Raw genomic sequence first — 13,858 nt, 5'->3', positions numbered from 1 at the left:
GATAGTTGGATTTCTTGCAGAGTAAGCAAAGAGGAAGAATGGTGTTCTAAAGACCTATTGAACAACATGGTGCTGTAGTTACCTGCACTGAACCCACACTTAGAATTGGGGAGGGGTAGCTTCCACATTATTTGTTTCTATGGCAATGAAAGACAAGGTAGCAGAAACAGATTATACCATGGCCTTTTTTGTACAGACACTAAATATATTCAAAGAGGATATTTGTTGGGTATTTATGAAGTACTTAGCACTTACATGAAGTGATTTGTTACAGTTCTAAACTTAACCCCAGGATGTAAATATACTTTTAATTTTTAAATGTTTTATGAAAATAAAATGCTGGTGATAAAAATGGAGAAAATTATGCATTTACAAAGTACTGGCTTCAATGGCCTCTTAAAATGTTTGAATTCATTAAAATGGATAGCTTTGGGCTATGAAATGAAAGTTTATAATTAATATTTTCCTTTCTTTTCCCCTAAGTTCAAATGTCATAGGAAAATAAAGAAATAATATAAAGCAAAACACACTTCTCAACAGAGGATTAGCTATGACATCCTGACTTCCCTCATCAATAAAATTCTGGTAAGATTATATATGTGGATTTTGCCCAACTGGTGTACATGCCTTATATGTGTAATGTGTCTGCTTCCTAAGGCCTGATTTTCCATGATACTCACCAGCTCACCTCCAGCCCAGTCCTGGTTCCCAGCCTATCAAGGGCACCTAAACAAACTCTTGGTTGGTTAAGGGGAAATGACCAGACTAACTTTGGAATTTCTCAGTGGTCAAAAACAAGTATGTATTTTGATTCTATCCATTCAAGATGTTAATATCCTTAGTTAAAACCAGAGCAGTTGCTGGGCACTGGTGGCACATGCCTTTAATCCCAGCACTCGGGAGGCAGAGGCAGGAAGATCTCTGTGAGTTTGAGGCCAGCCTGTTCTCTAGAGCAAGTACCAGGATAGGCTCCAAAAAAAAAAAAAAAAAAAAGCAAGTTACATGGTTTGTGAGAGTTGTAACAATGCAGTTAGCTATCATAGGGCTTGTGAGGGGCCTACCAATACTGTTAAATCTGTGGAGTCTATGAAGTCTAGAGAGGCATGGCTTACATGAAGCTATTCTCTTTGCATGGCCCCTAAGAAGGCTGGAGAGGCAGAAGTCTGGAGAGGCATGGCTTGCATGAAGCCATTCTCTTTGAACAGCCCCTAAGAGTTTAAAGAGTGTGAAACCAGGCTGGCCTAACAAGAGCTTCAGCTCACTAACCGCCCATGCCCCTTCAAGCTCATACCTTTTAAAGAGCGGCCTGTTCCTTTCCATACTGAAGAGGAACCTCAGGGCTCGGAAAGCATAACACTAGGAAATGAAAGAGATGACTCTTAAAGGGCAGCACAACAAATCAAATTCTTTTTCTCAGTAAGAATTAACAGGATAGACATTACAGAGCCTCCCTGTGAGTGGCTGCCCTAAGCTGCAGGCCAAGCTCACAAACAGGAAAACTACGACCAACACTGGAGTCCCTACACTGGTTGCATGGCTGATGCTGTGGCATGCTGGAGATGTGGCCCTGTTTACCCCACATTGGCCATTGATTCCTTCTAGAAAGCACAAAATGGGCAGAGAAATAAGAAATGACATTCTTCTGCCAAAGAAGCCATACAACCAAAGACATCCAGGGACTCCAGGTTCACTCTCTCTGTTCACACAACTTTCTAACCACTAGAAACAATTGCATATAAAAACAATTAACAGGCACACTGGATTCAAATGTGACAGACTGGTCTCCTGATTAAAAGTCCTAACCGTTCTCCAAACAGAACAGTGGATAGACAATCAAAAGGCTTACAAAGCTTTAACTGAGAAAAAAAAAGTTTTCTGGGGCCAGCAAGTTGGCTCAGTGGGCAAAGTCGTTTTCTGTCAATCCTAATGACCTGAGTTTCATCCCCAGGACCCATATGGTGGAAGAAGAGAACTAATGCCCACAAACTGTTCACAGACATCAAAACATGCTCCATATAGCATGACTGCCTATACACATGATCACACACAAATAAATACATGTAATTACATATTTTCATATAAAAAGAAAAGTTCTGTTATTCTTCAGGGGAGAAAGAATGAGGGGAAGGGATAAGAAAGAAGAGGAGTGGAGGAGAGAACACAAGGGAGGAAAAAATGGGGGTGCCTGGTTAGTTTTACGTCAGCTTGACCAAAGCTAAAATCATCTGATAAGAGGGAACCTCAATTGAGAAAATGCCTCCATAACATCCAGCTGTGGGGTATTTCCTTCATTAGTGATAGATAGAGGAGGGTCTAGCCCATTGTGAGTGGGGCCATCCCTGGGCTGGTGATCCTGGGTTCTATAAGGAAGCAGGCTGAGCACATAAGTCATGGGGGAACAAATCAGTAAGCAGCACCCCTCCAAAGCCTCTGCATCAGCTCCTGCCTCCAGATTCCTGTGCTGACCCTTTCCTTCCCAATCTGCTTTTCGTCATGGTGTTTCACCACAGTAATAGAAACCCTGACTAGGAAGGCAGGAGCAAGAGGGAGGGGGTGCAGTAAGTGGGTACACTTGTGACCCAGACCACCAGTGGGGTGATTGTGTATACTTGTGACCAAGACCACCAGTGGAGGGATTGTGGTCTTCTGGAAACCTGGGATAATTTCATAGAATTGATGATCTTAACAGAGAAGGTCCAAACAACGCTGCCCGGGGTCAGACAGAGAACAAAGGGACATGAAGGAGCCTGGGAAATGGTAGAGATGAGAACTTGGAGAACTGTACTACTTGGAACCCTTTCTATCTGGAGTTTTAAAACCTCTTGGCTTAACAAAGTTCATGCTCATGACAGCTCTGGCTGGCTGTGCTGTGTACCTAGATGCACTAGAGAAAGCCAAGCTTTCCTGTGCCCTCATAGTACCTCTCCAGAGCCCCTGCCTGGCTGCACACAGTAGTATGGAGGGGCTCTGCAAAATTTGGCCATTATGCTAGATGGCAATAGTAAAGTCCTTTTGAGAATGACCTTCCTTTTGAACACATAGATAAAAACATGAAAATTATACACAATTATGGGGAAGCATCTTGTCCTCGTGCACATGTGTATTTTACAATGTCTAGGAAAAGCTAAACATACCTAAACATACCTATTCCCTCAAACACTGACCTTCAACAAGCCATATAAGTCACCCACATGAAGGAGCTGTTTCTGGGCCTTCCGTGCTGTTTGGAGTCATTGCTTTTCATACTGACTCATCACTAAGCACAGTCCCTCATCATCTGTACAGGGCCCAATGCTAACTTAAACAATCCTAAAAAGTACACACTATCTTATTGAAGGCTCCCCAGATTTCAATACCTTGAGATAAAGAGCAAAAGACAGGCTTGTTACCTGTAGTAGATTAGTTTTTGCTGCATTCTTTTGTTTGGTTGGTAAAATTAATTTTGCTATTGTATATACACCATTTTCCTGGAAAAATAAAGAGGCCATGGATCAGCAACCAGTTGCAATACTACACGGAGAGAAGCATTCAGAAGGAGCATAAACAGATAGTAAGGACAACACTAACACTGTCAATGGGATATTTTTAAATGCCAAAGACTACAAACAAGTTTAATTTTTTTCAAGGTAGTATTATATAATAATATTATATAATAACTGCATAAATTTTAATTGATTTAAATATTATAAAAACAAAGGGTGGGAGCATATGAAGGGACAGGATAAAAGAATTCAAACATCTTCATATTCAAGCTATAGGACTGTAGTGACAGTGCAGTCAGTGAAGCAAAAGAAGAAGAAAGAAAAAGCACGAAGCTGAGTGAGATGGCACACTTGTAATCCCAGTGCTGAAAGGGCAAAGACAGGAGGCTGCCTGCAGACCACTGGCCACCCATTCTAGCCCAATCAGTGGGTCCTGTGCCAATGAAACACCCTGTCTCAGACAAGATTGAGTGATGCAAAGACAGTTTGGTAAAGGAAAGCACACACTGCTCCTGCAGACAACTGGAGTTTGGTTCCTGGCACCAAAGTTAAGATGACTTAACTGCCTGTAACTCCAATTCCAGGAGATCCAATGCCCCTTCTGGACTCCACAGGCACCTGCACTCTCATGTGTGCAAACCCACAGGCTGGCAGACTTGTGCATGCATCATTTTTTTAATGTTAATTTTTAAAAAGTGGAATATCCTGATGAATGCTGCCTCTGACCTCCGAAAACACATGCATGCGCACCCACACACATGAATGAACAGACCCATGAAAACACAGGTACATAAACATTCCAAAATACCAAATTCCAACTAGAAAACATAGATACTTCCTCTCTTTCTGTTTTTGATAATTAGAGAATGAATACTCAGAGATTAATCATTTTATAAATAAGTATTTTTAAGAAAAGGGAAAATGACAAAAAGGACAAACTTTAAAGAAATCGGGTTAATTGTGGAAGCAGCACTGTTTTAGACTTGCTCAGACATACACATGGAGGGGATAAAAGCCTGTTGTGGCTTTCTGCCAGCTATGAATGATTGCATGAACCTAACCTCTATAGCTATAACTACCCTGTAGATTATTTTATAATTCTGTTTTATTCATGAGTATACTCATGAGAGGTGGAAAGATCCCCCCCCCCCAGGGAGGAGTGAATCCAGCAAGTCATGACAGCAGGAACTGTGCCCAACCTGGCTGGTCTTCCTACTGCTTCCCCATAAGCCATACTGCCAATGGGCTTTATGTCCTCCCCACTGCCACCATGTGTTATGAAGATGAAGTCACAGCTATCAGTGGTCTCCTACTCCACATGAGGAAGTTACCTGGCAAGAACCCAAATGAAATGGACTGCAGTAAGGCAGGGAAAAGCTACCTAAGTCTGTCCTAAGTTCTATTTAGCTTCAGCTATCCACTTGACACAGCCCAGAGTTACCTGAGGGAGTCTCAGTGAGGGCATTGATTGCCTCAATCTGCCTAGCCTGTGACTGAGTGTGTATGGTACATGTTCTTGATAGTTAATTAATTCAGGTGGGTTCAGCTCACTGTGGGCATTGTCACCCCAGGGTAGGTGGTTCTGTGCTGTATAAGAAAGCAGGCTGAGCACACACCAAAGGGATCAAGTAAGTAGAAGTCTTCTGTGGTCTCTGCTTCCTTTCTTGCCTCTAGGTTCCCGCCTTGAGTTCCTGCCCTGACTTCCCCACTAATGGACTGTTAGCTGGAAGTGAATGTCAAATAGACCCTACCTCTCTGAAGCTGCTTCTGGTCAATGTTTTGTCATAACACGACAACAAACTAGAGCATAATTCAACTGAGCTAACTGAGGACAGAAATATAAACTGGAATTCTGTAAGCTAAAGAAGAAATGATAAGATATTTGTTAGTTACATGATGGATTCTCAAACCCATATGTTGGAATACAAACTGCAACCCAAGGGGGGCTTGGTCATGATGTTCTTACCTGAACCACTTGGTGGGCATTGGCATCATTGAGCGCCAGCTCAGTCAGGGCAGCGCAGCAAGCTGGAAGGCAAGCAATCAAACCTGTCAGCATCCTCAGGACACAGCATGTGCCCAGCATTTACCAGGAATACAATAAACAGCTGGGTAAATGAATCACTGCTTTCAGTACAGTCCCCAAATCCTGGTGATGATGCTATGTTGTACAGTTTCAGAGACGGTGACAGACTGCCAGTCATCAGGGGCCCAGAGTCCTGAGCTGTGCCCTTCCTGATCCCCCCAGCAGCCTCTGGTGACATTGTAACTGAGACACAGTTCCTCCTACTAAGCCTCCATGTATGTTATGCTGAAGACTTCCACACATCACCATATACTCACAGCGGTATTTCCCATGAGCAAAGCTGAAGCCTGGGGGTCTTAAGAAGTGTGTCTAAGGACACATAGCCAACCATCTAGGGTAAAGAAATACCCAGACGCCACTAATGGCTTCTTTTTCTTACTTAGATGTGAAAGGGGTGATATCAAGTAAACCCATGTGATATATATAGCTACAGAAGACTGTCTCCATGTACAGCCCTAGGTACCCCACCAACCTGATCCCCTGGGGAATGCTAGCTCCCAAGCCTCTCATGTCCCTCTCTAAACACTGTCCCTATAGTCCCACTGTGATCACGAATTGCACCACTCTGAGAACACCCAGAATACCAGGAGCTCTGGAACCAACTGGCACCATCTACAAGGTTCTGGGACCAGCTGGCACTATCTATGGTGAACCTTTAAACAGGTAGGCTAGCACAGCCTGTGAGAGGGACAGGCCTTTCCAATTGCACTCAGACTTCAAAGGGAAGGAAGATCTAGTTTTCTGCCCTCACATGTCTCTGATGAAACTATACTTCGGTTCTCCAGTAGGAAACATTTGTGAACAAAGCAAGCCTGTCTTGTGCCCATTGCTTTCAACGATTGTCCTCTGCCACACATATTCCTCGTCTCTGAGCCTCCCCAAGTTCCACTCATCTCCAGCACCCTCTGCTCTTCTCCTGGCTGCTCCAGGGTCCAGACGTCCCTGAAGCACCCACACTGCATGGCTGCTCTACTAAACCCAAAGGTCAGGCACCACACCTTGACAGGTGCAAGCTGGAGGAAGTGCTACCAAGAAAAGGGTTATCCAGTTTCACTTCCCTTGAGAAGCTCATGCAGTTGTCATCTCTACCTTCTTCTTGAAACTGGTCTGGGGAAGGAGACTCCATGGCCCCTTGTGAGTGGATGTTTGTATTAAGTAGGATACTCTCAGATCAAGGAAACTGTAGGAAGCATGGTTCTGGCCTAGATCAAGCTGTGTGCTTTAATCTAGCAATCTCATCTGTGGTATCATTAACCTGGCAGTCCAACACCAGTACCGAGAAGGCTCTGGCATTCATGTGCATTCACGGTTACACATTTGGAATACTGCAATGGGGTACACTCAACTCCATTACACTAATGCTATATATAACAAGGAATAACAACACAATAAAGAATGCAGAACTAAGTGACAAAACCCCATCGTATAAGACAGATACCTGCTTGGAGAGAGACAGTATTTTCCTGTATTTCCCCAGGACTTAAGTCTTCTGATAAATGCAGCTGCTGGATTCGGCCTGCAGCATTCGCACTGGACAGGCTTCCGATGGAGGAACGGTCAGAAACAAAATTCCTGTCTCTGTAAAAGGAAAGTTACTGCTCAGGCCATTTATTCACTTTCTTCTGTGCCTCAAACACAATGAAAATCTTACAAAGAGCCTGCATTTTTTTTTATAATAAACAAACAAAATGGGCACCAAGTTGTGAGGTTTTCTATGTTCTTAATTGCTTCATCTTAAAAGTCAGCTAGAACCAAGTGTGGTACTTAGTGTGAGATGAGAGGCCCTGACCAACCTTCCCCGGCACTCCCCAGGACTGAATTCTTGGGGCACTGCAGTCTGTGTTGCTGGATCTCAGCCAGGATTCCTCTGAGTTCCTCTTAGTGAAAACCAATCCTGCTCGGTCTTCAGCTGTTTCCTTTTTAGCTTCACCATGAGCATGGCTTGAAGCCCTACTATCTTCACCTGGCCTTGTCAGCCATTTCTCTCTGTTCTCTGCCCTCTCCCCTGCCTCAAAGCACCTTTTTAAGGCTTGCTCTCTATTTAGCTACTTCTGGGGCTGTTCAAGTCTTTGGGTTAGTCTGCTGGGCTATGTTCATCACTCATCACTCATTTTCCCATCTGGGCTGTGTGACTTCCTCCCTTCTATAGCTCAATTACTCATCTCCAGCCACAGCTCACAAACCCATGCTCTGCAGTTGGTCTGCTGTGTTCCGGGTGCAGAGCTTCCCACCACAGATGCTCTGTCTGCTATCTGTTTTGTTCCCTTTGGTTTATATGGTTACTTTAGTTATTTATTTCTTGTGACATCAGCTGTTTGGGTCTGTACGTTCCCACACATAACACAAATGAAATCTCCCTGTCTTCTGTCCATGCTATCTGGGTCATTCTGTTCTTTCTGTCCTGAGCTGGGGCAAGGAGCAGTTCCATTGATGGTGTTATCTGTGGACATAATTATCTTGGAACTCTGTGTGGTGATCACTGAGCCTGACAGCAATGTTCCGGCTGTTGGAGGCTGCAGGTGCACAGGCCTAAATGAGTTTCTTGAAAACTGCCCTGCAACAGCCTGTTAACACTAGTGCTGCCAGCCACCAGGCAGCCACCAGGCAGCAGCTCCTCTAGTACCTGCCCCAGTGGCCAGGTACAGGCATAGAATGTACATACCCAGCTATGAACAGGCCCTTCCAAATCACCTTAGCTGCTTTAAACATCCAGTAAGAGTTGACATGTATCACCTTTTCAAGGAAACATTTTCTAACACCATTTATGGATAGGGTTGGAACATGAGTCTTTGACATGAAACAACTTTGTCTATCAATTATATAAAACCTATGACTTGAGCTAATGAGGGAAAAGTGCCTTGTGTTATAATTAACTCTAAATAATACTTAACTATTATAGAATTCCAGCCATCATTAAGAAAATAAAACTTAAAAAAAGAAAATAGCAACTATCCAAGGATAACTACATCCATCATCTTCACCTATAAGCACAAACAAAACAACTTTGCAATTGTTCTGACCAAGGGAATAGCCTATTATGTCACAGGACTGGTGAAATATTTATAATCTATATATCCAAGTAATTGAGGCTTTTATATCCTACTTAATACAATCACAATCACAGAAATCATTATTAAAGCTTATTGTTCATATCTCTGCAGTCTCTTCTAATGCTCTGAGATATTCCCACAGAGAAAAGCCATAAAAGAATCATAGTATGAAGTCTGAGTCATAGTGATTTGATAATCTCTGGTGATGTTAAAACGGATAAGCCACTCTGCCTGAGAGCACGGAATAAACTCTACTGATAGATCAGGAGCACAAGCACGCCTGTCTCTTTTGAGCAGAAACATCTGCCTGTGACTCTGACTTGGCACCCTTGGGGCTGAATTATGCTCTACAATAATATTAAGTAACAGAATATCTCCAAAGATGGCCCCAATATGTATTACTACTCAATACTTCAAGATATTTAATTCAGAAAATATAGTTATAATGAAATATATACTCAAGAAATTTCAATTTCAAACTATTTAACAAACCATCTCTTTTCATGGTCATGGCATAGAAGCTACTAGAAAGCAGGTGTGGTGGTGTAAATAAAAATGGACCCCAGAGGCTAATAGGGAGTGGCACTATTTGAAAAGATTAGGACATATGGCCTTATTGGAAGTAATGTGGTTTTGTTGGAGGAAGTGTGTCACTGGGCCTAGGCTTTGGAGTTTCAAATGCTCAAGCCAGGTCCAATGTCTGTCTCTCTCTTCCTGCTGCCTGTTGATCAGATATAGAACTCTCAGCTCCTTCTCCAGCACCATGTCTGCCTCCTTGCCTGCATGCTTCCTGCCATGGTGATAGTAGACTAAACCTCGGAACTATAGCCAGCAACACTTAAATGTCTTCCTTTATAAGAGTTACTGTGGTCATGGTGTCTCTTCACAGCAATAGAACACTGACTAAGACAGGAAGCATACACCTTTTATCCCAGTGCTTGGAAGGCAGAGGCAGGTGGATCTCTGTGAGTTCAAAGCCAACCTAGTCCATATAGTGATTTCCATAATAATCAGGCCTATGGAAAAAGACAGTGTCTCAAAACACAACAAACAAAAAGAGCTACTAGAATATTCCACTAATTTATAAGACCCAAGTCCCCACTTACCCTCGTAAAATATGAAGGAGCTGCTTGATGCCACCCCAGATACGGATTTCCACACTGGTCTCTGGGTCCTCACACACTTGGACCAGAATCCAAACAACGCTCCACAGCAGCTTCAGGTGGTCAGAGTGGAGCAGACTGAGCAGGATGGGGATGCCCTCATAGAGTTTCACTTGCTCCTTCACCTGGGGCTCAGCACACAGCAGTCGCAGGAGCTCAGCTGTAAGTCTGGTGTGATGGGAGCAAGGGTGACAATCACACCAATCCTGCATCAGTGACATCACATGACTGGAGCCTCCATCAGGGCACAGAATCTATTGCTTGAGCCACTACTCTTCCACCCTGTGATCCTTGATCTTGAGTAAGGGGTGGGACCCTCTGCCAATCGCCTCTCTGTTAGATCATGGGCTGCCACTTTAAGAGCAGATCCACTTCCCCTGTGGTTTGTCTTGGCCGACTTCCTGCTGGTTTTTCCCCTGTGTCCTGCTGTCCTAACAGGAATTCATCATGTTCTAACTCCTGCCTGGTAACTTTTTCTCTCTCTCTCTCTCTCTCTCTCTCTCTCTCTCTCTCTCTCTCTCTCTCTCTCTCTCTCTCTCTCTCTCTCCCCTACTCATACACTATGGATCCATAGTGACCACCTCTCCACTTTCTTGTTAAGCTGATAATGTCTACAGTGTTGTTGCACCTCACAACATCATCACACTGCCCCTGTCTGGTATGATGTCACACTGCCCCTAAATGGTGTGACATACCATTCCTCTACTACCCCTCTTCAAGGCTATTCCTCCTCAAAGCCAGATCATGGCAAGTGGGTCCGTATCCCCCTCTCTCCTAATAAAGCTCATTTTCTGAAGGGTAATTCCATGTCTGTCCTTTTCTGGAGCAACATGTTTGCTCATGCCCCCTTTCTCCTCAACACTCTTCAGGGTTCACATTCCCACACTGCTCTGCAATTCCATTCCCAGAGGACTTCTCCATGCCCCCACCCTCCCAGCTCTGATGTTAAGAACACATGTTCTATGAGGAATAGTGGTTCAAGTCTGTAATCCCAACTCTTAAATAGGCAGACAGAAGGGTCACTGTAAGAACAAGACCAGTCTAGGGAGGGCTGCTTATCAACCTGTCTCAAACGACAATAAAACAGTGGTCTTCTTTGGTATAGCACGCTTTATCTTCTCAAACTATCTACAAGAGAAACATTCCCTTTCTATTCTAAGCACGTCATGTGGATGTGTTCCACTGCTACCCTGCTTCTGTATGTGCTATCGGAATGTGAATGTGTTTGTGCTGAAAGTTGGGGAGTTTCCATAACATTTATGTGAAAATCCACACCATCTTACCATGCAACACCCATCCTAACCACCTAGATAAGCATGTTATGTTATCTCATTAGTAAAATATGAAAAATAGAATTTTATGTAGATAAAAAGGGACTCGGGGAGGCTCAAGGAACATCCTGATAATTGGTCAGAATTTGGTACATTTTTTACTTATTAACTGTTCTAGTTTCTGACACGTTGCCTCCTTTGGCCCAGCTGTGCCTGTCAGTGCATTCGTCTCACACTCCCACTGTCTGCCTCTAGGACACAGCACTGTCTTTGCCGAGGTATTTCCTCCTATCTCCCTTCACTCTGATCAGGAATTTCTATTCTGTGCTCAGTCTTGGTGATTGAGTCTTCCAAGGCACCAGAATCCTGCAAGGAACCAGAGAGTTCTCCCAGCCTGCCCTTACCTCATGCTGCACACTCTGATCTAACTCAGCTGTGGTAGGGACTGGCACCTTGTCTCTTGAGTAAGTTCAAATCAAGTGTAAAAGCAGAGACACTTATCTATACCAACACTCTTGTAAAACAGTGTTAAGTCAGCTTTCAAAGGAATCCAGTTCTTAGGATTTCTATACTCTTGGCTTTTCACAAAATTGTAGTTTAATGCCAAACAATGTAGATGTACAAGCCTAAACACGCCTAATAACCATTAGCACAGTCTTCCTTAAGAGCAATCACAGCAGAAGCAGAAAGGAATCCATTTTGTTCCAAATTCTGTTGTGAGTTATAATGGGACCACAACACGAGTCAACACCTTATCACATTTGCCTTAAACACAATGGCTTGTAGCAACTCTACCTATTTCCCTATTCCACACATTAATCTGAGAGAGAGAGAGAGAGAGAGAGAGAGAGAGAGAGAGAGAGAGAAATTTGAGTGACCATGGCCAGAGGTCATAGATTTAAATTACTACAAGTTCCATGTTCCCCTGAGGAAGCATTTTCATGAGGAGGAGACCCTACCTTTTGGAGAGTAAGTCATATTCATGCAGAATCATCAAGAGATTTTCTACTATGTTGAGTTCACTGATCTTCTCCCTACACTCTGGACTACAAATGCAAAATTATTAGTAGTTACTAAAAAGATATTCTATTATGGTCACATTTTTTTTATCCTAGTGGGCAAATTACTTTATGTGGTGCTTTGAGAACGGCCCCCATAGGCACATAGGTTTGAATAATTGGGCCCTAGGTTATGGAACTGTTTGGGAAGGACTATGAGATGTTGCCTGTCAGAGAGGGCAGGTTTTGAGGTTTCAAAAGACTCAGGCAATCCTCAGTTAGCTCATTCTGTGTCATGGTTGTGCCTCAAGATATAAGTTCTCAGCTACTACTCCAGTGCCATGCCTGCCTAGCTGCTGCCATGCTTCCTGCTATAACAGTCATGGATGCACACTCTGAAACTTCAAGCCCAATAAATAATTTCTTCTATTACAGCAATAGAAAAGTAACTTAGACACCTTGTAAGGAGTTGTGAGATGAGAACACAGAGAAACAAAGAATCACATACTGTTCTCAAAAAACATAATCATCTGCTCATTGACATGAAAGTATATTTATAGCTGTTTCATTTAAAATAATGACACTATAGAAGGACAGATTTCCAAAGCCACATTTTATCATAGAAAATGTCCTATGTATTACAGGGGTATACAGTTGAGAATGAAGAAAGAAGATGTAAGGGATCTGACTGGCATAGGAATTCAGTTGTCCTGAAAGGAAAAGGGAGGGGAAGCAACAGTAATGCTCCTTCAAACAGCAGATGGAACCTGAGAGCAAGTGGGATACCCCGCCATAGAAACTTTCCCATCTAACTTCAGTTTTAAATTATGCTTTCTGACCAGGTGACTCTTCACTATATGCCGTTTCCCACGTGCCTTAACTGAGCAAGCAACAGGTCAGCCTGTGTGTCTGCATCTCTCTCCCACCTACGTTGTGACAGCAGCCACACTGAGGACTGGACTGCACTGAGGTGTGCTTACCTCTCTGCTAAGCTAGCCAGTGCCAGAAGAGTACCCAACAGGACGTTAGTGTCTCGGGCACCAAGTAAATTCACCAATGTCTGAAAAATGGAAGAGAAAACACAATTACAGAAGGCCTAAAAGCATCTTGAATGGTGCACTGCTCCTAGAGATCATGGATGCTGACCTTTTGCTATTTTTGTTCTGGATTCTTTTCTTTTACTCAATTAAAAAATTTATATGCATACAAGTAGAAAATATATATATGATTTTATAATTACTTGTTTGTTTTCTTCCTAATGTTACCCACTAAAATGTTATTGAGTGTCTTTATAAACCAGTGGTTCTTAACCTTCCTAATGCTGAGACCCTTAACACAGTTCCTCATGTTGTAGTGACCCAACCATAAAATTATTTCATTGCTACTTCATAACTGTAATTTTGCTTCTGTTATGAATCATAGTGTAAATATATGAGATGATGGATATCTGATATGTGACCCCTATAAAAGAGTTGTTCAACTCCACCCCACCCATCCCTACCCCCACCCCACCCCAGGGGGGGGGTGGGACCTACAGGTTGAGAATCACTGTAAAACATAACTTTTTCAAAACAATACTAAATTGTTTAGTATCTTATGGATTTCCTGAGAGAATAATGTGTTCCCTGAATCCTCATTGATGCAAATTCTCTTGCTCCTAAATTTTCAGAGCACAGACCACCCACCCAAAAAAAAATTCTTGCCAAGCATGCTCCCATCAGAGCTGCAGGCTATGAAGTGACTGTTGGGACGGAGCTTTGTTTCCATCATACAGATGCCCTTTATACTTCCTTCCTTTGAGGCCATCT

The 13,858-nt window shown here is 43.1% G+C and overlaps 1 protein-coding gene across 1 annotated transcript in view; it reads right to left on the bottom strand.

The window, feature by feature from the left end:
• Positions 1-13,858, bottom strand: part of Nek10 (NIMA related kinase 10) — a 159,929-nt gene that overhangs the window by 121,082 nt on the left and 24,989 nt on the right. Inside the window, exons 9-15 of the mRNA XM_035453369.1 lie at positions 13,031-13,110; positions 12,012-12,098; positions 9,725-9,949; positions 7,007-7,146; positions 5,449-5,510; positions 3,390-3,467; positions 1,292-1,356 (exon numbers count right to left, since the gene is read on the bottom strand). Of these exons, the coding sequence (XP_035309260.1) occupies positions 1,292-1,356; positions 3,390-3,467; positions 5,449-5,510; positions 7,007-7,146; positions 9,725-9,949; positions 12,012-12,098; positions 13,031-13,110 (737 nt within the window). The remainder of the gene's footprint in view (positions 1-1,291; positions 1,357-3,389; positions 3,468-5,448; positions 5,511-7,006; positions 7,147-9,724; positions 9,950-12,011; positions 12,099-13,030; positions 13,111-13,858) is intronic.

Source organism: Cricetulus griseus (assembly GCF_003668045.3).
Source record: "Cricetulus griseus strain 17A/GY chromosome 1 unlocalized genomic scaffold, alternate assembly CriGri-PICRH-1.0 chr1_1, whole genome shotgun sequence".
Classification (NCBI taxonomy): domain Eukaryota; kingdom Metazoa; phylum Chordata; class Mammalia; order Rodentia; family Cricetidae; genus Cricetulus; species Cricetulus griseus.
This window is presented reverse-complemented; position numbering and strand designations above follow the sequence as displayed.